This window comes from Ornithodoros turicata, chromosome 1 (genome assembly GCF_037126465.1).
Source record: "Ornithodoros turicata isolate Travis chromosome 1, ASM3712646v1, whole genome shotgun sequence".
Taxonomy (NCBI): Eukaryota; Metazoa; Arthropoda; class Arachnida; order Ixodida; family Argasidae; genus Ornithodoros; species Ornithodoros turicata.
The window spans coordinates 18,376,237-18,399,510 of NC_088201.1; the positions used below are offsets into that span (position 1 = coordinate 18,376,237).

General features: G+C 47.7%; 1 protein-coding gene across 2 annotated transcripts in view; it reads right to left on the reverse strand.

The window, feature by feature from the left end:
• LOC135377563 (nuclear hormone receptor E75-like) overlaps window positions 1–23,274 on the reverse strand; it is a 52,519-nt gene that overhangs the window by 4,385 nt on the left and 24,860 nt on the right. Inside the window, exons 1-2 of one of the 2 annotated variants that reach the window (XM_064610079.1) lie at window positions 1,610–1,862; window positions 964–1,052 (exon numbers count right to left, since the gene is read on the reverse strand). In XM_064610079.1, coding sequence (XP_064466149.1) covers window positions 964–1,052; window positions 1,610–1,691 — 171 coding nt within the window. In that variant the 5' untranslated portion in view covers window positions 1,692–1,862. Of the gene's footprint in view, window positions 1–963; window positions 1,053–1,609; window positions 1,863–23,274 lie in introns of those variants that run through there. The other variant, XM_064610080.1, reaches the window with a different exon arrangement.

The window sequence follows — 23,274 nt, forward strand, 5'->3', positions numbered from 1 at the left end:
GGCCGTGACCCACAGCGACGGGTTCGACGACCGACCGGTCATTCACCGCTGAACTTGCATGGAGAAACAAATTTTGGCAGTCCAATAACTTTCTATCTCGGAGCACGGCAGCCAATGAGAGCGCGAGGCAGAGCGCCAATGGGAGGAGAAACGCGGGTCTTTGGAGAGCGTTCACCTCGGCGAGTTGAATGAACGCGTCAAGGGCACACCTGCCCGTCGCCATGGGAACGGAGAGGGGGAATGCTAAAATGGGGAACTGGAGCAGGGGGAACGTGCCCAATAATGGGTCGAAAAAAGGTCGATGGGAGCATGCTTTTGTACCTGCCCCCGCGCTCCCCAACTTGCATGGGGTTCCTCCCGTGACACAGAAAGTGAAACATGTCTCTGGGCCAGCACTTGTTCGAGATCTTGGTGGGAACCCCACACCATTGTTCGTAAACAAAAGCCAGCTCCAGAGAAGGTTCCTAATGTCACATTCTTTACGACTTTACCAAACTTTCAACATAATCTACAGGGATGAAAAAGTTTTCTAGCCAGAGCAAAATAAATGTTCACCGCCTACTGTGGAATCTTTTAGAAAGATTAACGTTATTACGGCCAGATGTCGCACAGTGAGCTACACAACTTGTACCACTAAACACTGTCACGATATTGAGGCAAGATGACGCATGAACAATTGCGTAACACCAGAATAAAGCCAAACAGAGTTGTTGGAAGCAACTTTGTCCGGCTTAGTGTTCTGGTCCAGTCTTCTTTTCAATTATATAACACTTGGGAACTCAGAAGAGCCTAACACAATGCTACGTGTCTATACATGACATAATGCATCTGATGACGTCATTTCTTCTCCCGACAATGAGAGAAGAGGTCAGTTCCCTCTATGAACAGGATCAGGAAGGCACAACGTCATCAGACGGACACAAAGAAAATCGGTGGATCGCAACAAAGATGAAATTCGCTCACCTTGCATCCTTCGCAGGAGTGCACACCATAGTGAAAACCGCTTGCCTTGTCCCCGCAAACACGACACAACACCGTGGTGCCATCAAATTCTGGGGAAGAAACAGAAAAGAACAAAGCGTTCAGAGCGCGACCCACTTTTCCATTTTTAGACGCTCCCCGCAGCTCCCTACTCCCTACGCCAGCGTTGCTGGGGGCAACCAAGATGGCGGAGGTGAGCTCATTCGGTCAACGAACTCCGGGGCCGCCGCTCCCCCGCCCTCCTCTCCTCTCGTGCAGACTGGGTCAGTGAACCCAGCCGATAAACATTTTTCGTCTCGTCGCTATGGCAACGCGCGGGTATTCGGGTCAACAACACGAGGGGAAGGGATCTCCCTAGATTAACCAGCGCGGAAGCCTGTGCCGTAAGTTTTGCGTAACGCCGACGGAAAGCCCATCCGTGGCTGGTCAGGCCGGCGTTTGTGCTTTCCACCAGTCCATCGCAAAATTTACGCACACGCATCCACATCCGTGCACCGACAACACACTACGAGCATCCACGTCGAGTGGATAGTCGTAGGGTAGTAAATCCGATAGTGAGAGGCGATCACGCTCGTAAGATGATAAATCCATTCGGCAGTTGGGACACACAATTTGGCGGAGCACACACCTATCTTGAGATCGGCGTCCTTTCGCTCCTGTTGAAAAGGCAGCGTCGAAAGAAGCTGGAGATCCTTCTCCGTGAGGATCATGGCTGTCAGTACATCCGTTCGCGGAGAGCTTCACCGGACGGCTGCCGCTTCCTCCAAGGTCTCCGAATGACAGTGAAAGTCCAAACCGGTTTTCGGAGCTCAAGCAACCAACTTGTCGGCGCGGAGAAAGCAGGCCAAATCGTCCAGCTCAAGTTCACCGCTACTAGTTTTGTGCGCGGGGCTCCGCTCCTTCCCTCGCCATGTTGATTGACGTGCGCGCTGCCACCCGCCAATAGGAGCGCGCGCCGCCGGAAGCTCATTGGTCCGCCGGAACTGCGCCCGCCCCTCGGAGTTCGATGACCCAGCCACTACGCCAGTGTGTCGCTAACCTCGCGTTTTATGGATCAATATTTGAAGTCAACGCTCCACGTGAAATACTTTTTTCAAGGGTACAAACTTCCCGCTGCGACAAAAGCAGCTCGGTCACTGACATGCCGAGCATATTTCAGGGTGTACTTTCACTCGGAACCGCCGAAATCTGTTTTGTGCATTGTTTTTAGGTGCGAAAATTTGTTTTGCCGTTCCTGAGGCTTATTCGGAGACATACAAATATACCTAAAGCCTGTGGATTTCTTATTGTCGCATATTGCGTAATTTACGTACCAGACAGAAACACATAGGATGATGATGTGAGAGAACAATAAGTATCTCCGTTTCACGTCGTGGCAGCATCTTTGTGCTGCGTTGAACAGGCAGCTCACATTGCAGTGCGTAAAAAACGCGATAAAAGCAACGTAGAGCCCCCCTCTGAACTCCATTTGTCTACCAAATATTTCGTGGCAAACCCACTTTACTTCAGGCCCAACGCCGTTCTTGCATATGTTTCATACCCAAGGTCCTTCCTGCCCCTTCCAGACGTAAACATGGAGAGAAGCACGTCCCTGCGCATTACAGACTGAAGATGCACTTATCGAATGCAGTAACCCTCCTTCAGCTGATAGGCGAATACATTGTTGCGCACTGTCTGGCGCGTTCCCTGAGCTCACTAAGCGCCAGAAAAATGGTTTCCCCAAGGACTCCGTTTCCCTTCTGCGTGGTTTGCTCGAAACCCATGGCCCAGTTCCCCTGATTATCTGTTGCCAAAGGCGAACTGACCCCTACGTAGGGACAGGCTCCGTTCAAGGACACAGGTCGATGCTCTCCGACTGACCTTGAGAGCGTCCGCCGCCACCCACATGCGCCGGGGTTTTCGCGACTAGAAAACCTTGAAAACTCGGTCAGAAATGAGACCCTCAACACTGGTTTTTTCATGGTCGGAATGCAGCGCACCTTCGAGGTTCGTTTACATAGCCATTCCTTGACGCGCGCGTCTTTTCGGAGAGTCTGGCCTTGAATCGAATTTGCGAGGCTCGCACGGGTGGTGCCCTCTGCGTGAAAGGACGCAGAGATATGCCAGAAAAAGACCCTTTTTCAAAATACGCCATCCGGCACTCGGATTTTGTTGCGGCAGCCGTTGTAAAGTGAAAGAGTAAACATTTTCCCCTACTTCATGGCAACATAGGATTTCTAGCGTCATGTGCACTTTTAATAGAACCTCTACAAGATATGTCGCAGGGGTATATTCCGGCAGAATATAAGACAGCGTGTTTTGTAGAAAAAGAGGCAAATAAGCTCGATCAACATGGACGGCTACTACACCAGTGCACCTATGCAGCTGCGTATTGCATAGAGTAAAAAGTAAAATACACGAAGTAACAATAAACAATAAGCGCGCAATCGTTCTAAGTACTGGTAATTGTGTGGTGTACTACTTTCTGTGTCAAGCGTTACAATATTTTGCGCCGCTTTACCTATAATTTTGTATAATCACCAACAGTTCGACAAAAAAAACAAAAAACTATCATGCCTAGGTGCGTCTCACACTTGTGTATACGTCCACAGTCTGCAATAAATGCAAGCAGCATTCGAATGCGCGCAATAGCGTCACGCCAGGCGACTCTGGGAGGGAAAAGAAAGTTCATACTCCACATGTTCCCGCAGGCGCCACGGAATAGGAAAGTTCTCTTATGTAAAGTCTGCCAGTCAATTTGTCCGCCCCGTATTTAGTGCATCACCGTAAAGCAATTACGTGCTGCGAACCGCTAAAATACATATTGAGCTGTAATATGTATATGGTCATTACCGCGCTTAACGTGTCGTATATATCGAATACGAGCCGCGGTCAGTACCCGGACTCTCGTCGGGCTCTGGCGGTCGTATATAAGTTCGTCGGCCGCGACGAAAGTGAACCCGTCAGTGGGGCGCTGCTCCGTGGGCCGTTGACCGGAAACATCTTCCCGGCGAAGAAGGAGGCCCTTGCCTCCTTGCACAATTCTCCTCCAACCTGCGGAATGCACGATTTTCTTAGATGTGGGGCCAAGTGGCCGACAGCAGTGCGCCACACTGCTCTCTCTGTGTGTTCTCCAAATTCTGAAGAACTGCTAAATAAATATCGAATTTATACATTTTCTTTATTTTTCGCGAGTTTATTTTTGGGGGAATCGTCACACCTCAACAGAAGCACGAAAACAAGACGGAACTTATAGGTTACTTTTCGATAAATTGTATCAATGGTGATGATGGCGGCGGCGGCGGCGGTGGTGGTGGTGGTGGGAACAAGAAAAAGTGGGGACGCCAAGTCGAAACTAGATTAGTAAAGAGAAGAAAATAAGATGAAATAAAAGTAGTAGAAGGAAAGCAGGTATAGAGAAGAGCAGTGGGAGAGGGAGTTCATCGACAGATAAGAATCACAATGGAAACGGAGTGACCGCATGCATCAACCCGAACCGAAATGTAAGGCACCAGTTTATAATTTGGATCTCGGATCCGCGAACACGACTGGGTTCACTTCCCAGTGCAAAAGTCGACAAGTACTAAATATGAAGACTTCCATCGGGCTTGTATACGTTTACGTTGATGGCCTCGGTTTTAAACATGAGTACTAAGTAATAGATCTGCAGTCCGTTGACCCTGATCGTCCGGTATATACCGACACTTGTCTTCCCTGGAAGCTTTGCAACTCAGGGTTCGCGGGGCCCGACGCGCGGGTCAACGGCTGAGACTCATTGTGCTCAGGTGCCCATATGGCAAGTGTTCCGGATGTTCTGCCGGAAATCGTGGCTGCTTGGCCGACGACCCGCCGTTTATGTCCCCTTGTAAGCGTCTCTGAGGAAGTTTCCTGATCATCACGGGTGCATTCGCATGCAAGGCAAGTGAGTGCTCAGCTGCGCGCAGGCATGGGTTCAAGAAACTCAGTGGGGTTGAGCGCAGTATATTCTCCGCGTTTTGTATATACATGAAAATAATTTCAGCTGTTCCATGTCAATACGTGTAATAATTTGGATAAAAACTGGCAGCGTCTTTTGACAATAAATTTTGGGGCACGTGGTCCTGTAACGGACGGACACGGTATGGCTGTCCCTGTATAATTAAGCTATCCCTTCAGTAAATTCCAAATGTTAATATACACATAACTCACGTGGACACATAGATGCTGACACAAGTGTTTCTCGTGCAGTTTAGCACAAATAGGGAGATATATATTGACTGGAGGTGAACGAAGAAAAGACCCGTACGATCAACCGATATAGGACGATCACACAAGGGCCAAGGAACGTACAGCAGAAAGTGAGTCCTATACCCAGGATACAGGAAATGCGTATTACGTGCTGCTTTCATGCCACCCACCAAAAGCCCGCCATGTATATTATATACGGGGAAAAATAGCCGAAGCTCTTTGGCTGCACAAGGCCCGTTTGTAAAAACGGGTCGACAAACCACGGTGCGCTAGCTCTGGGCCCAAATTGTAGGTGTAACGTAGCACTCTGTTGGATGTAGCTATTCCGAGAGCATGCGTTTCCCAATTTACCGCGGGAGCGTCGGCCGCAGCTGATCGATAAGTAGCTATCGGGTCGGTGACCGCCGGCCCTGAAAGTCGACCTTCCCAGAACTATAGCGCCGGGGCTGTGACCGCTCTTACCACATGCCATATACGATCAACTGTTAGCTCACGACACCCCCGAATCGCTTGCAAAACCTCGCTTCGAGAATCAATGACATTGCTACAGCTGTCGGATGACACGTATATGTATACCGTGCGCACTCAGTGGAAACGGTCGTTGCTTGTGACTGCATGCGCAACGCTTTAATACAACAGCTGTTCGTGGATTTCTTAAAATTGTCGTGGATTTCTCGTGCGGATCTCTCATTCTGTTTAGAAAAGAATGCGTCACAACCACGATATTGAGCATTCGATAAAATCTGCATCAGTAACGGGTCGTTAAAGTGTGTTTTTTGTCCGAAGTACGCATTACAGACCAGTGCTGATAACGTGAGAATGAAACGTATTGTCTGTAACCGGGATCGTATTTCTGTCACCGGTATACAAAAAAAAAAGAAATAGCAAAGCGGTCAAAAGCTGTGATCAGAAACTATTTTTTTGTGTCATATATGTATTTGAATTCATTGATCCCCAGTACGGGTGTTAATAATGGGATGGTCACCAATCTATGCCACGATGACAAGAAAAAAAAAAAAAAAGGCTCTTCTTTCACTATCGTTGACTAGAATTTCCTGTTTTCGGGCACAAGGGAGGAACCCCTGACAATAATTTTTCGGTTAATCGGCGTCTTTGTGAGCACCTCTGAGCTGAGTTGCGTGAGGTGCTCCATTGTGGCCAACCCGGCTTCTTGGGAAAGGCGAGTGAAAGACGGAGAAAGCGGCGCTGTTTCTGGCGACCGACCTTGGACCCTTCTCGGGAGTCGTCGAACTCCGTCCGAAGGCTGCCGAAATAGCTCGCAGACGTCCACACATACACCACAACATGACGTCAGCTGACAGGCATCATTCCGTCGCTGTATAGAAAGTCCTTCTTGTCGTCTCTACGAGCACAATTATTCGTCGACTGTGGTTGGAGAAATTTGTGCAGATTAGGCAACTATGTGAAAATGCTATTATTGTAAAAATAATACCAGGTTGTTTTGCATTTCATGTTAGCGCCGCGAAGCAACTGTGGCTATGAGCTGCGTACCGACGTGGACCGATAGAGAGAGGACAGCATCAGGAAGGAGTGCGTGGGGGACAGGAGATTAGTGTGCGTCCTGGGCCGACTTCAAGGGGATCTGTGCCGACATTCGTCTGGAACGTCTCAGACTGCACAGCCAGTGGTATGTATGGTTCGAACACACCACCTCCCATCAGTCTTCAGCAGGACCTTGGCTATACCACCGTCGTGCGGATGCATTAATGCGCTCGGCCATGCTGCTACATTAATTGCTGTCGCGACATTCGTTGTTACGTCCCCAGTTTTCCCACAATCCTCATCCACCGTCTCCACCCTACCACCACCATCACCATCGTAACTCACACATACGCGCATAGTACACATTTATCGTGCATAAAAAGAAATTTCGTGTTACACACGGCAGTGCACGCGAGAATTTTGTTAAGTTGACATGCACAGTGGGGGAAACGTCCCATTGCATCATTATTCGTCATTTCATTGTTGTTGTTATTGACACAGTGGTGTTTTTCTCATTAAAAGGTTATACTACAGTCAGAGAGCAAGTCTCTCTGGGGTTTTCAATTACCTACGTTGTTCGATGTCCGGATATTTCAGAGAACAGTGATGTAGTTTGTGCAGTTATAGGGCCACGTGACTGCTATGAAAGCGTGCGGAATAAATACTCGAGAATCGATTGTTGAATCTGTTTCCATACTGAAAGTAGTTACCGCATTCACCTTTCTCTCTCTCTCTCTTTTTTTCTCTTGCACACTAAAAATCACTCTCGACAGTAATCAGTACGGAATAAAAGTGACAGGCAACAGGAAAACATTGCAGATTGAGAAACGTTCATTCAGACCCCAACGAGTGCACCCACCCACAAGCTTATCCTGCCCCGCGTGAAGCACGAAACGTCTTGAACACATCAGGACGAGTTGAACGAGACGGATGACGAAAATATACCAGTTACGCAACCCGAAGTGTGTGCCCGCCACTATACTCTTTCATCTCTTCTTTCGAAGAAGAGGGAAAAGAAGCATAGAAAGAGAGAGAGGGAACGAGTTCAAGGCCCTCCTCGCCGTGATATTTACAGACTTTCACTCGGAAAGGAGCCAATGGACAAAGTGAAGCCTGCTCGTCCCAGTAAATGTCAATATGGGGAGACGCCCTGGTATACCGACCTCGTACCACCGATGATTTTCCCCCACCGGTTGTTTCTCACGACGGCCATCGAACTGGGGCTCTGGGGAAGAAATCCGAAGAAAGCCCGCCAAGGCATTCAATGGCGCACCCAAGGCCCCGCACAAAAGAACGCCCCTCGCCAACTGGGCTCGGACCTGATTTTGTTTTCGCTCCAGAGAAAGTCAAGGAGAAACGAGGTGAACGAACCATGACCTTGGCCTCCAAGGAGGAAAGCTCCTTGGCACGACGCCATCTTGCCTGTGGGGTACACCGATGGCTGAAACCCCCCTTCTTGGACGGGATGACGCGTCCGAAGCCTTTGGATTGCCGCTGCCCGATGGAGAAAGATTATCGTCAGTTGCTCAGTCACTGGTCATTAAAAGGACATGTCATACATATTCTCCAATGCGCACGAGCAAAGGGTACTAGTGAAGATATACGGCGAGCTGTGAAAGTGGACGTTAAAAGTGCAGTGTAATGGCCCATGACATTGACAAAATACGTATACAGCAGAAAACATTCATATTGTTCAAATGAGAGGTGTAGCAATGAGTATTTTTTTTTTTTTTGTACTAGCGACAATGTGATTTTCTGGATGAATATCCTGTCAGAATATTCACAGCATACCACAGTTTCTTCTATCTTTCTCTTTGTATACGCCCAATAAGACATTCAGCTTTAATCATAAACTAAGTACCTCGCTCCATTCCATGGCGTATCGCAACGCGATCACCATTTGTTCTGTTTGGTCCTCTCCAGATCATATTTATTATTTCTTTTCATTTCTAAGATCCGCTCGATTAGTCGATCACGTTAATTGGAGCCCATCAGGTGTGAACTGTAGCTCATCACTGTTATCTCTCATCTTTTCGCTTCATCTTTAGAGGTTACCCTCCTGACGACACATCTGTTATCGCGTTGATGACAGCCTTATATCTGTTTGCAATTCGATTAAATGTATACCATAGGAAGACAAAAACTTCTACTAATGAGCCGCGCGCTGTTACGAGATACCTCACGAGCACAGTGTGTGTAAGGCCTGTAGATCGCGACACACATTCAACGCCTTGCGTTGCGCGGGGCGTAAACAGGCGCACTCCTCCCCCGAGACTAATCACCTCTGTGGATGGTGATTTTGTGTCCAGCATAATTGGCCGAGTCGTCGGCACTTGGATACAGGGACTTATATATTGTTACGAGGGACTCGGGCTTAGCATTTATTGCTGGAGAAGCGCTGAACCAAGAAAGATATACTATATAGAGAAAAGAAACCGAAAGGAAATGGGCTCGGCTCAGAAATGTTTTATACGTTGTATGTCAAACAACACTGGAATGAGTGTGGTATGAAGCATGTCGTCAGACCCAGTCGCCGCACGCGCTCCACTCAAATACCCCCCCCCCCTAAAAAAAGAAAAAGTCAGCTGAAAAGGCGAAAACAGCCCCTCTACGGAATTCCACCCCCACCCCCAGATGAAAACCCTGTGCAAATCCCTGGAAAACACTGTGTCTGGGCCTCTAGGTTGTTTTCCTTCCCTCACTGGTTGTACTATACTATAGAACTGGAGAAGTAAAGGGGGTCTGAAGTCGTCCAATTACAGGAACGCGGGGAGACACAGACCAACTCCGGGACACTCATCTGCCGTTCAATCTGCGGTCGTGTTCCTTTCCAGTGACGAATGGGTTGGCGGCCAGGAAATACTCTACAAGGTGGAGCGGCACACGTGGTGCACGATACCCATGTGCTGCTGGGTTTCCTCGTCAGCCATGTGGTCCGCGAGGGGCGAGTGACCGGAAGGCGGCCGCCAACCTTGTGCGAGCATTGCCCCATCATGGACAGCAAACGAAAGTTCGCAACCGGTTCCGAGTACCTGCTTTTGCCCGCCTGGGGCTACACGGGTTTCAGACGGGCTCGATCACTCGAGGTCAGCGAAAGTGTTCCGGCCGTTCACACGAAACTGGCACTGAGACTCCGTGTGTTGTGCTATAGTAGAGCAGGCTACATTCGGTAAGTGGACCGGGGGAACCGCACTGCTACCGCGTAAGCGCTACGCGCATACGAAGGGCACGAGAGTCGGTGTCAAAATGGTTAGCGCACCGGCGCTCTAATCGTATATAAGGTTGACGAACTGAGATACCAGCCGGTAACTCCAAGACGTCTGGCTTCTGCTTGTTTCTTTCTCTCTATATATATATATATATTTTTTTTCTTTTTTTCATATAGACCGTTTCCCGCGAAAGGCAGCAAAAACGCTTTGAAGGCAGGGTCTATATAGGCACATCAGACTTGTATAGCGCGGAAAAATAACTGCAGTCACAAGCTATCCTCAGCTCCTCCTCCGCCGCTCCCCCCACCTCAAAACTAACCCCTATCGTCCACTATAGGTACCATTCTAACATCAAGATCAGTCTTTTCAACGGTACGCGATTGCACATAAAGAATATTGCTCGCCGAGATCTCTCTCTCTCTCTGTCTCTCTCACACACACACTGAAAATAGTTTCGCGGATCCTTCAACGTACGAATGTCGTCTGCTTTTCTCTTATCCGTTTCCTCTCTTCTTGCTTGTTGGTCTATACGAGTATAGAGGTACGGACTCATACTAGTGGTGGCTTCAAATACTATACTCTCTTCGATTTACAGTGTTTCTTTCTCGCCCGTCCTGCACTGAACGGGCGCTGGCATTCAAAATCCATCCCTGTCAGGTTCATCCTGTCGGCCAGTGCACCTTCCCCTATCGGTTACCGGCAGGGATGGGCAGTATTTAAATACATTCTAATTAAAATACTATTCAAAATATAAATACATGTATTTATATTTTGTATTTAAATACAAACTCGAAAATTTTATTTATAATTATATTTAAATACCGATTTTCGGGTATTTATTCTTGCAAATACTTTATAAGTACTCCTAAATACAGAATATACTGACCCATATATTAAAGTTGCCCTGCATTTCACCTTTCTGGAAGAAGGGCGAGTTTCGGGCGCAGTTATGCCGTGTTTGCGCCAGCATGCGCATGTGACAAACCATTTTAGATGGCGAGTTTTTCACTGTCGTTGCGTACAACGGTTGCGACACCCAGATTACCTTGTTGTACGAAGCATCTTGTTGTTGTTGTTGGTGGTTAGTTAAATAATATTGGTAGGGAGGTTGAATTCGCGCACGCGAATTCTGCTACCCCCCCCCCCCCCCCAAAAAAAAAAGGAACGGTACGATCGCACCACAGAAGGTGCGAGCGCACAGCAAAAGTCCGAAGCACCGAAGCATCTTCGACAAACTTAATACAAGCATTTGTTCATCGGCACTTGTGGAGATGCTATTCTTTTTTGCGAATCTGATTGTACGGCCCGTCCGGATTGTACCAGAAGATGCCTAAAAGATGCAGTCTTCGAGAAACTTCTAATATTAAAATCGCCATGATAATCTAACAAATAAATGCTACTGTTCCTTGCTCATTTGTTGTTATGTTATTTGTGCCGTTATTTCTGTAATTCCACATGACATCTTCCTCACAGTATTTATGGTAGTATAGTTACTGCATTTAAATACTGTATTTATATTTTGTATTTAAATACTCATATTGAGCAGTATTTAAGAAGAGTATCTATATACCCCTTTCAACAAAGTATTTTGTATTTGTACTTAAATACTAAAAAAAATGTATTTATGCCCATCCCTGCTGTTACGTAAGGCGCCAGCAGAGCGTCGACCGGCTTCCGCGTGCTGCTCTCACTGACCCCTTTCTCGTTTCCTGCCTCAAACTTTCGCCAACTTCCTCCGGAACTCCAGCCCGGCTTTGTTTTTTCAACAGCTCTTCCAGTTTTATTGCACAATGATGCCGTAAAGTTTTAGTATTGCACGTGTACGCAACAGCTTTGCGTACGAAAGGAAAGAGCGGGTGTACACTCCGCATGCGCTGAACGTGGCTTTGCGTACGAAAGGCGATTGCATAACGCTAAAACTAGAACATTCTATTATTGTTGCTGAATTTCAGGTGTCGAGGAGCTTGAGCAACGTCTGAATGCGAACCAAATTTACTATGATGATTAACGCCACAGTGCGTCGGTAATCAGTCTAGTAATTTTTTTTTTTTTTTTTTAGTGTGAGTGTTTTTGCGTCAGTTCCCTATCGCGGCTTATGAAGGCCAAATCCATAACTGCAGAACCGATGCGCACCTGTAGTATGATTGATCTTAGTACGATAAATGTTCTGTATAAATGGGAAAGGTGTGGCAAAGCATATGTTTGGTTCTACCGTTAAACGACTTTTTCGAGAAAAAAAAAAAATAAGAAGAAGAATATTAACTTCTGCGCCATATGTGTAGTCTGCGGTTTCCTTATTATGCGTTACGCGTATATCTTTTTCCAGATCAACCACTACATCTCTTAGATATCTCACGACCTATACAGTGTAAACGCGTAAGCAATATTCTCACCAGACATGTCTATACAAAGTTTGGTCTGGAACTTAACCGTTGCTAACTCGAGCCAACCAAGGCGTCCCGGTCGAACCGAAATCATTTTTGTACACGTCCGTCTTCACACGCGAAAAAAACGTCCTGCTCAAGCAAACTTTGCCTGTCTATGTCTGAGCTCTAAATTCCTTCCCGAGCACCCCACTGAACCCCCATTCTCGAAATGGTGAAGGCTCCCTCATCATCCCTGGCCGGTTAAGAAGCGAGAACGCGTTGAAAGCAAGAAGCGTCAGGTGAACGTTCGGTGCGTCATCCGGCTGGTTGTTCACCCGTCGGAAGGCCCTCCTTCCGGCGGCCGACCTCTGGCTGACCCAGTTCACGGCTCCCGGTCGATGCTCTTTCATCGCGCTGCCATTGACCGCCACTCGTCCCACCACACGTGCACGTCACTGTTGTTCATCGCCTCGTAAACAACACGTCGTCCATTACTTTCTTTTATATTCCCAACCTGAGCGCAATCGTACTGTGCTTCAACTGCACTTGGTCTTCCGAAAGACAACCTTTGGCAGCTATAGGTACTACTGCGGATTCGTGCAATGTGATTTTCTTTGGCTAAACTATAACTCCCTTTTTTGGAGTGCTGGTGGAACAATGCAGAAGTTAAAGGTGAATTGTTGTGCCATGTGGCTATCAAGTCAGGGACACAAATCTGAAATATGCTTTCGCTCACACTTCGAAGCTGGTCGGTAACGCTGCGTTCGGGTTTTTGGGCTGTCGAACTGAAAAGAAGGAGGTTTTACCGGGCATTATGTATATGTGGACGCTAACGCTACTTGCAGTTGTGCCATGCGTATAGCGTACACGTGAGAGCTGTAACTTGTAACTATATAAACAAACAAAAATACAAATAAAATATCTACAAATAAATGCGTAATACACTTAATATCGCTCCAGAATTACACAGAAGACGCAGACCAGAGTTGAGAACACAGACTGTGGAGCGCCGTCTGCAAGCTAAGCAATATTATGATAATCACGTAAAAAAATAACGACAACAACAACAACAGCAGCAGCAGACGGGGATAGGCTCGACTACGACATGAAACCTTTCACCGAACAGCACGCGACCTTCAAAGCGAATTCGAAGTACACAAAAGCGAGGGGGGGTCATACGAGGCATTGAACTTTCTCGAAAATACCGAGCAGAAGCGATTCCGTATTGGTGAGGCACGCGCCGCCCAAGTGTCAAGGTGTCGTCCTGTACTGCGTTTCCCCGGCATCAAACTTTTATTTTCTTCCTTCATTTTGTGCATTGTCCGTTATTTTCTGTTGACGTGCTGCCCCGTGACAAGCGCGTGTCCATTCAGCTCCACTGGGCTCGGAACCGGACGCCAGACACGAGGTCGTCGCACTCGCTTCACTTTCGCTCACTTCCGGCGCGACCTTCCGTCTCGAACTTCCGATAACGATCACCAGGAAGTAGCTGAGCTCCAGCTGCTCTTGTTTTCGCCCTAACGAAACTCCCCCAGTTCAGACACACAGAAAAAAACAGTACATAAGGACACAAAAGACGAGACCCCCCCGCACAGGAAGGACTTTCCCCGGGCGCGTGCCCGGCGCGAGCCCGGAAGTGCATCCCCCAGGTTCCGCGTGTCGCGGTTCCGACCCCCACTACAAGGAAGAGCGGGCCTTTTAAGCGTGTTCGGGTGATTATTTCCGCATACTCCCTAACGGGCAGCTGCATCCAGAATGCCGTTATGCATAGGCTTCGCTTTCAAGGGGGTGGCTTTTATGAGCCAGCAGCTGTTGTTTGGGTTCAAAGTGGTGCCGGCATATGGCCATTGTGAGCGGCTCAGGTGATGTCTGGCCAGCAACGGGCTGTCACTGCTTGACCACCAACTCTTCCGACACCCCATGATCAAACTGTTTACAACGGGGGTCCTTGCGGTTCCCCGTTCGGTCTCGGATGTTTTTACTCTCGCCAGATGAACCCGGGGGAATGCGACGGTGAAAGCCACAACGCCGCTGACATCGGCCACATGGCGCGAAACGATACTTATATGACCTTTGCTGAATGTCGTCTCTCAAACTCGATCGGCGTGGTTCAGTTTATATCGAATGAAGTGAGCACGACATGCTGTTTGAGTCATAGGTTTTGGAGGTGGGGTCTTGACTATACGCGCGGCCATTAAAAAAATGCCATAAAACTCAACTCTCTCATTCACTGTTCAACGTTTTGCCTATTTGGTGATGGTGCCTCTTTTAATGGCATCGCTAACTGTATTGCCTTGCTGAGTATTTCAAAGGATAATGTCAATGGCGTAAGATAAGGCACACAAGCGCACGCTTTCTGCAAGCTCCGTCGAGGCCCCTGCAGAACGTAAAAGTATTTGCCTCGTCAACAAGTGAAGCATACTGTGTTGGTTCTAAGGTGGAGGCCCGTTCTATATTTTATCTTTCGTGCATTCGAGCTAGACCAAATAAAATATCTTTTTATTTACATAGCCTAGGCTCTTAAATCTTAATAGCTGTAGTTTTGTTTATTTCCTGTCTTTCCAATTTAAAAAATATAAGAAACGTTTTTTTTTGTCTGTTTTTTATAGCAGGCAGTAATTTCAGGTAATTTTACATCTGTAGTAAGTATAGGGCACGCGTACACGTCATGACGATGGGTTCATGCACTCCCACACGGTAAAGTGCAGTGTGTAGTATAAGTTCCCCTGATGTGTGCTGACAGCTGCTGATGGTTCGTCGCAGCAGTCTTGAGATTTGCTGTGATCCAGAGATTAGCGTGCAGCTGTCTATATACCTATACAGGCCGAAGTTGCACGTCCAGCTTATATATATAGTTGTGTACATATACCTCGCGTGCTCACCGCAAGGACAGTTCATCCGTCCGAACATGCGCAACCTTTATCTTGTTGCGTCACAAGCGGCCAGGTGGTATCGCTCAACGAGCCTCCTCATGGTCGACCGAGGCAGCTGACTAAACAACACTAAAAACGTGAACGAACGACACACGTGCCGATTTAACTTTGCCATAGCTCCCCACAGGTGCCCGATTCCGGTGACCAAAATAAAGGCGCAAAACGAGGCAATACATAATACCGCGGTGTGCATGCTGTTATTCACACCACCACCACATGAATCCGAAATGCGAACAGCTTTCCAGTAAAAAGCAACTGATTTGGGTGTATACCATGGCAATTTCCATATAAGTAGTGTGAAAGGGGTTGCGACACTTTTATATGTGTATATAGGTTCATCACATGATATGTGCATTGTACAGCGCTCTACTCTATAGCGCGCTATAGAGTATTGAGGAAGAAAAGAATTATACTCTACGTGTCGTGGTTGGCGAGATACGAACCCTCGAACACATGCACGTATACACGTCGACGTCAGAGGTGCGGGGAGCTATATGTCCATTCCCATTGGTATAGCCGTAAAGCACGTGGCCCCTCTCGCGCTGCTTCACTGGCGGAGACGCCGGCAGTGATGTCAGAGCACAATGAGTTTCGGTTTTCTGCGCCTCTATCCCCCCTTTGCTGTATCAAATGGATGCAAATAGGTGTCTTTCACATTATCCCAAGCAGCAAAATGTACTGAAAGTCGAGTACAATAGGGGTGGACGGGTAGGTGTAAGGCCTTGAACAGGCTCGTGAAACTAAAGAACATTGATAAGGCACATACCGTCCACCCCTATTGCACTCGACTTTCAGTACATTGTGCTGCTTGGGATATTTGACATAAGTTGCGACGAAATGACGCAACTGTACGTATACGATGGCCACGCACTTAATGACCACTGCACGTCTTCACGCCATTTCAGGTATCTTGGGCGAGCGAGTCCACTAACAAGCTCTCGTCAGCCCATATCAAGAGATGGCGGCCCAGATGGAACGTCGGGCTTCTCTGTTTTAGTTTCTTTTCCATTTCGAACACCGGCTTTTCTGAAACTGCGCATAACTGCCCTTTGCTTTTTTCTCTCTCTCTCCCTCTCTCCCACACCTTCCTTTTGCGTTGATGTGTTCTATTCCTCAGTTGAATATGATGAATCATCGTATCATTTCATCATATTCAAATGCGCGTCTATCGAAGTATCAAAGTAAGTAATAGTAAGTATAAGTATTACATAAGTATACAGTAAGTACAAGTATAGTATATAGACGAAAAAAAAGTAAGTATCATAAGTAATATATAAGTACGAGTATATATGTAAAATATTATACGTATCAAAACAGGAGGTTCTGTTTCTGGCAGCGAAGTCATCGACTCAGGGCTCTAGGCCTAGTTCTTCCCTGCCGAGTCGTTGCCCCCCAAGGTCATGCTGTGGATCGATCCGTAGGTAGGCGAGGTCGACGACCCAGGGCGCGCCGCCTTCTCTCGGAGCCGCACTGCAGCTCCGGGGTTCTCGACCCACGAGTCCCTTTCTCTTCAACGACATTACTTTCCGTATCTCTCTGCATTGCAAACTTATAAGCAGCAGTGCTCTCGCCGGGTGGATGACCGGAGGTCGATAAAGCTTGCTAGACACACGAAAAGGGCAACAGCCTTCACGCCATCTTCCATGACGAGACAACAGGTGCATAACGGCGGACATTTCGCAAATGTTACTCGAATACAATGCGCTGTCAGGCTGAAGGAAGACCGTGAAAATATTGCCACTTTGTTCAGAGGCTCTTGCAGGTTACCTAATTATATAGAGTATAGAGGGGGGGGGGGTTATATTTCAATTAACTAGAACGAACTGCGACGTTTTAATTCGCAGTGAGCACGTCTATAGCATCGAGTCGTAGTTTCAATATCCGATGAAATATTTAGAGGTGCACATATGCCAACATGGAGATATATCCTTTACGAGCAGTCGTAGTATTGAGTTGAGCACTCAGAGACAAGGAAATTCGTTACGAAAATGCTATCCGCTTTTATAACGACAGCTTTCAGTTTCAAGGTGTTTCTTGTGCCACCCAGTAATGACAGTGCGTGCTGGAGCAGCCAGCTCGTTCTCTTGGACGCAAGAACGCTTTGAGAAAACTGGACCCCGTCCTTAACTGCATGGACCAGTGGTTCACTGCAGTTCTGCTTCTTCGAAACATAAGTACCGTATTTTCCTGTGTATAACGCGCACACCTAAAAACGGGTAGAATTTGTAAAAAGTTCGACGTATAACGCGCACCGGTGCATAAAGCGCACCGCTACAAGCTTCTGTACTGCCACCAGTATACACAATAAACCAAGGCTGTATATCATATATGCATACGCGTTATTTGAAACACATTTAGTCAAAGCCGTTAAACACCGATGCAACAGAGTCGGTGTCCATAGTATACTTCACTCTCCTCTCCGCTTTCGGTTTCGCGTCCCTTCTCAATCACACAAGCCAGACGCGAAGTTCAGGGACATGAAAAGCCTGATTCAAGAACAAATGCGGCCAGTGCGTTCTCAAAACTAAACTGAGCAACATTTTATGGGTGTGTCCAGTTCCACCAGATCTCAGACGCTTTTAACCTTTTAGGAAGTCCAGTGCCCTTTCGCCGGTTTTGTCAACTGACCCTAAGGTATTTGGGACAAAGCCACAGCACACCATGGATGGAAGACCCTAGAATTTTTACGTCAGCGACCTGAAAAGGAACTCTGCGGGAAAATATTTCCGTGTATAGCGCGCACCGTTATACCCCGGAAAATACAGTATTCGTTCGTTGTCGTGCAACTTACCTCACACCCAAGGCAACGTCTAACGAGAAATCTAGGGTTGCCAGAACGCGACAAAAATAAAGAAAACCAAATTTTCGGTGCTGAAATGCCATTAGCGACAACGTCCCCAACCGTAGCGCACCTTGGGAAAAAGCAACCCAACTCTCTACCCAATTTAGCCAACTCCCCTCAAACAACGCAGGCCATGAACCCTTGAAAGGAGGCCCCCTGGCGACGAGGTTGTTCCGAGCCATTTGCGTGCCCCAGGACAAGAATGTGGCGGTGGGGTGAGTGTTCCGGCGGACGATGCACCACCGCCGCCGGAGAAAGTGCCAAGGAAATGGGTCATGTGGCCGGCCGTCGACCCTCCCATGGAAATGACACTTCCACATATCGCATACAGTATAACACATTGTTCACCCCTATGACCGTGTTGCATATATACTGTGGAATGATGGAATTAACAGCAGCGGCTTTGCTGTAAGCGGCCATGCTAATCAATACTGATGCATCGACCTGACCTGATGCTGTTCAACGTAGAACTGGCCAAGTCCGCAAAGACATTTCGCGCTTTTGCGCCCTGGTGCGCCTCCTGCAAGACACAGATACACGCGTCCATCTACTAGGGCTCTCAAAAAGCTGAATGTGATTAGTGGCTATATATATATATATATATATAGCAACACTTCTCGAGCAGCTATAGCTGCACCAGCGAGGACTTGTCTCCATTTCGTTTTTTCTATTCCTGTAGCCATGTGGGTGACGGTTCAGATCCTCATACCTTCGTCTCAGTGCTCGATAAGTCCCGCTGACCTGGGGGGATATGTTTTTGAAAAACGAAAAAAGGTTAGCCAGGCAAAGGGCTGGAGTATCACAGCATTACAGAAGAGTCACCGACTGTTTTTCGGACCGCTTCAATCCTTTGTTCATGTATTCAGAATGTAAAAACGAGGCCACTTGACTGGTCTTCTGAGCAGAACCTTTCGCTGTGTCCCGACCTTACCCTTCTGTGATAACAATATTGACTAACTGAATTGTGATAACCAATCTGAAGGCTGGGTACAAGTGAGACAGATTATGGATAATGCACATTCCGATCAGTGAGCTCACCACAACCTTGTCTGCGCAAAAGCCAATATATACTCTGAACACGATTACCCTCACAGTTAATATATTCAAGGATGACCAAGTAACAAGCTGCTATGCAGTATGTCATAAGGGTCACGAGAACAGGGCACTCGAGCGAGAGCTACACGAAATGTGCTGATATGATATTGGCTCAATTGGGTTTACGAAAGGTAGTCCTTATCACTTGCGGGGCATAATGTAGTCGGTCTCCGACCGTGAGCCAAGAAAGTCAGTATTGCGCTGAATTCACTCGAAATATCGCAATAACCACAGGGGACTAGACGAGGAATGCGCTTAGGTATTCTTTTTGCTATCGCGTTCAAGTGAGCAGCTTGGGGCAATTACGCGAGCCGTTATAGACAGGGACGTTTATCGTGCTCCTTGCTCATCACTGAAGCGTGTCTACTAAAAATATGCAATACGCAAGCGTTCAGTCAGACAATACGTGTATGTATAGATAAGGTGTCCTTGCATGTGGCGTATCTCGTGTTTTTCCCGGCTTAGTCTGCGCGAGAACAACTGGACAGTATGCGTAATCGACGTTCATGTGCAGAGGCAGAGCGCGAAGAACGTTTTAAATCTTTCATTGCACGCTTCCGCGCCTTTTACCCGATCACCCCCTCAAACACAATCGGTCACCAGTCGGTCCTTGACCACCTAACCACTATTTTCTTTTTAAATTCCGTGCTAGCACCGCGAAGCAACTGTGGCTATATGAGCGGTGTACAGACGTGGACAGATGGAGAGAGGACAGTAGGAAGGAGTGTGGAACAGGGGAGGGGGGGTTAGTATTTGGTCACACTGTGAGCTCTGCTTTTGTGAAAGGAATACACACTACCAGACGTGGCTGCCAAATAATATCCACGTGACAGCATTCGAAGGTATGCCACATGACACTATCTGTCAAATGAGCAGCCCAGGCAACCGCAAGGGACCGGTCACACGGGCACACAAACTTGTAGGGAGGAGGGGGCCAACCTTTCACCTCGTATGCACCGGGGCGACACAAACGCGAGGCGCGTCCGATTTTTGGCATCTCAAACAGGTTGGCGTCCCGTGGAATGTGGACCGCCATTGTTGGCCGGATAATTGGAACCCCTCCCGCGCTGACCCCGTGAAGGTCACGGGCGGCTGTTGCTCCTCAAACGTGGACAGTCGCGTTCTGACCAGCCGCCCTGCTGTAAACAACTCCCACCGTTTACTCTCCTTCACAAGTGCTCCGTCGGTCGAGTCATCCCTTCTTTCTGGCATGAGCCAGTCGACCGCATAATCTCTGGCCTTGAGACTATATGAGGGGCGTTTATCACGGTCAAGGCCTTACGCGGGCACAGGTTCGGAACTCGGGACGAAAACAACACTTTTATCCCCGAGTCCGCGAGTGCTTGCTCACGGGAATGCTCAGAAAGAAGGGACGGAGTTCGCATTCTGTAAAGGTGGATCATATTCGGATAATAATTCACTAGGCAGGACTTTCAGCGAATGTATTTCGCGAGCTCAATTGTGTCAGCATACTGGAAGTCTGACGCTTCGCGAGGAAATCGGGAATTGTCGGCGCTTCTGCGATGCCCACGAAAGACGAAACTTCCTTTTTGAACTCGACGTTGACGTGCAACGGATATGCAATATCGAGTTGAGAACGAGGGTAGAGTGACGAAATGCTGGTGGAATGGAGTGTGGAATCGAGGACCAGTGGGTGGAAATGTTGCAGAAGTGTGCACTACAATAAATTGCACTCAGTGGGTCAGTTGGACTTAGTCTATAGACAGTAGAAACTCGTTCGTTGCAAATTACAAATTTTCCTCATCATACAGTGAGAAGTAGTACGCGGGACTTAAAATTTGCAGAAAAAATGACGATCTCAAAATTCGCGAAAATTAGATACTTCTTTTGCAGTATTTGTATCTGCAGTCATTTATCGACAGACGTTGACACTGCGCAATTTTATCGACGTCGTATTCGGTGTACAAAGTCAACGAGTAATTCACGAAAAAAAGCCAATAAGTGCCAGCGCCAGGGGTTGAACCTGGGCCCTCCTGATTATCCAAGCAGCACAACATCTTGGCCCCATATTGGCAATACAGGACCAATATAGGTCCAACATTAGACCAATATTGAGCCAAGATGTTGTGCTGCTTGGGTACCGGTCAGGAATGCTACCTTCACACCACATTGGCATTGCATTCTCGTGAATTGGGGAGCCTCAAGAGGCCTAGCTTGAGGCTCCCCGGTTCACGAGAAGGCCATGCCAATGTGGTGTAAAAGTAGCGAATCCCTGACCGGTAATCAGGAGGGTCCAGGTCCAACCCCTGGCGCTGGCACTCATTGGCTTTTTTTTTTTTTTCGTGAACTACTCCTGGACTTTGTCCCTTAGCTAAAATTGTTGAATGGGCCAGTGGGTACATGACGTGTATTCATCGGTGGGACTGTTATCACCCCTCATATTTTTACGTCACCATTTTTTGTTTTTACCCTCCTCTTCTGTCAGTGACCTTCCCACTGGAAAAATTCACATCGCCACGGCTCATTTCCTTATCGGTGTACAAGTTGCGGCACAGTCTGAAACCGCGACGCGCTTTATTTTCTTTAAGCAAGTATAGACTGTTGCAAGTCGCCGATATAAACCGCTTTCGATCGAATTTTTTTATGAGAGTGTCAGAAGCCCTACGTGTCAATAAAGGACGCTCGCAAATACTAGCGCACTACTGCCACAAGGGTCAATTGGACTTTTTTTTTATTTGGTCTGATTCCGCGTGTTAGCTCCGCGATGCAACTGTGGCTATATGAGCGGCGTACAGATGTGGACAGATGGAGAGAGGACAGCAGGGAGGAGTGGGGGACACGGGGAACTGTGACGACATACGTCTGGAAAGTTTTCCGGAGAATCCAGGGAAAACCGCCGACAGCACAGCCTGTGGTAGGATTTGATCCCACCACCTTCCAGTCTTCAGACTTGGCTACCATACACCAACGAGCGGATGCTTCTACTCATATCTCCGCCCGCTGGCCAATGGGCCATCATGACTAAGTCGAACGAGTAATGTAACGAGTGCGACACTTCGGTCCAAGAGCACCTCTCGCGTCATTAGCGTCCTGAAAATGACGTTATCAAAGAGGATCGATCGAAAAAAAAAAAAAAATATGGACATTCAACGAAGAGGATATTTCATCTGTGGAAGAGAGTTTTTCTTTTTTTCTTTTTTGCAATGTCATTACCCCCAAACGGTACCTTACTCAAAAAAACACCGTGCATTTCATACCAGTAGTCCCGTCAGGTGATGTCAGTGTTGGTGCTGGTGAAGCGACGCTCCGTAATTGGGCCCCAGGACATAGCAATGTAACGACCTTCGTCTTTTTCTTTTTTTGTCAGTTATACGGGAAAAGAAAAAATTAACTTCTGCTCAGCGTGCCGTTATACGAGTACCGTATATACGGACACCCTTTTTAATTCTCATAAAAAAAAAAAGGAGAATTCACAGTACGTCGACGAGACTATGTGGGAACAATGCTAGAATCGATGTCAACATTCTTTCGTTGCCCTTTCACTTTATTCTCCCGACGCGACACTTTCTAACGGGTATAGTTTCTATACCAGTGCTAACCTCCATGTATGCGGCGCAAGAACCAAAAACGTCGCCATCAGCGATGACTTACGGCGGCGGCGCAAACAGAGGGCGACGCACAGCAGACGGCGGCGGGCGGGTGTGACGGCCTTGAAAATGCGCAAGATGCATGTACGTGAGCGGGGTCGATAACTCCGCCAGTTGTTACTGGGGCATTGGGCGAGAGCACGAGCTCGGTGTCCACTTGTTTTGCGCACATTCCCATGTAGCTCCGCTATCTTCAGAGTTCAACATCTATTTGGCATATCGTTGTTTGTTCGTGTTAAAGGCAACCGAAGGCCGACGTGGCGCATGGGGTTGTCACTGGGTGCTGGCGTGTCTGCCGATCGCTATCGTGCTCGGTTAAATGCGTTGACCCCGCACACAAATCAGCGACAGCTCAATATTTTCTTGGAGCTCAGACTATATATGGAGAACATTGGAACATTCTTTCCACAATATTTATTTTCGGGAACAAGGTTACGAAAATGTAAATAATAATACATTCATGATGCAGAAAAAATGTACGAGAACGCTGACTATATTGGGGCGGACGGAGTATATATCGCCGTCGCCTTG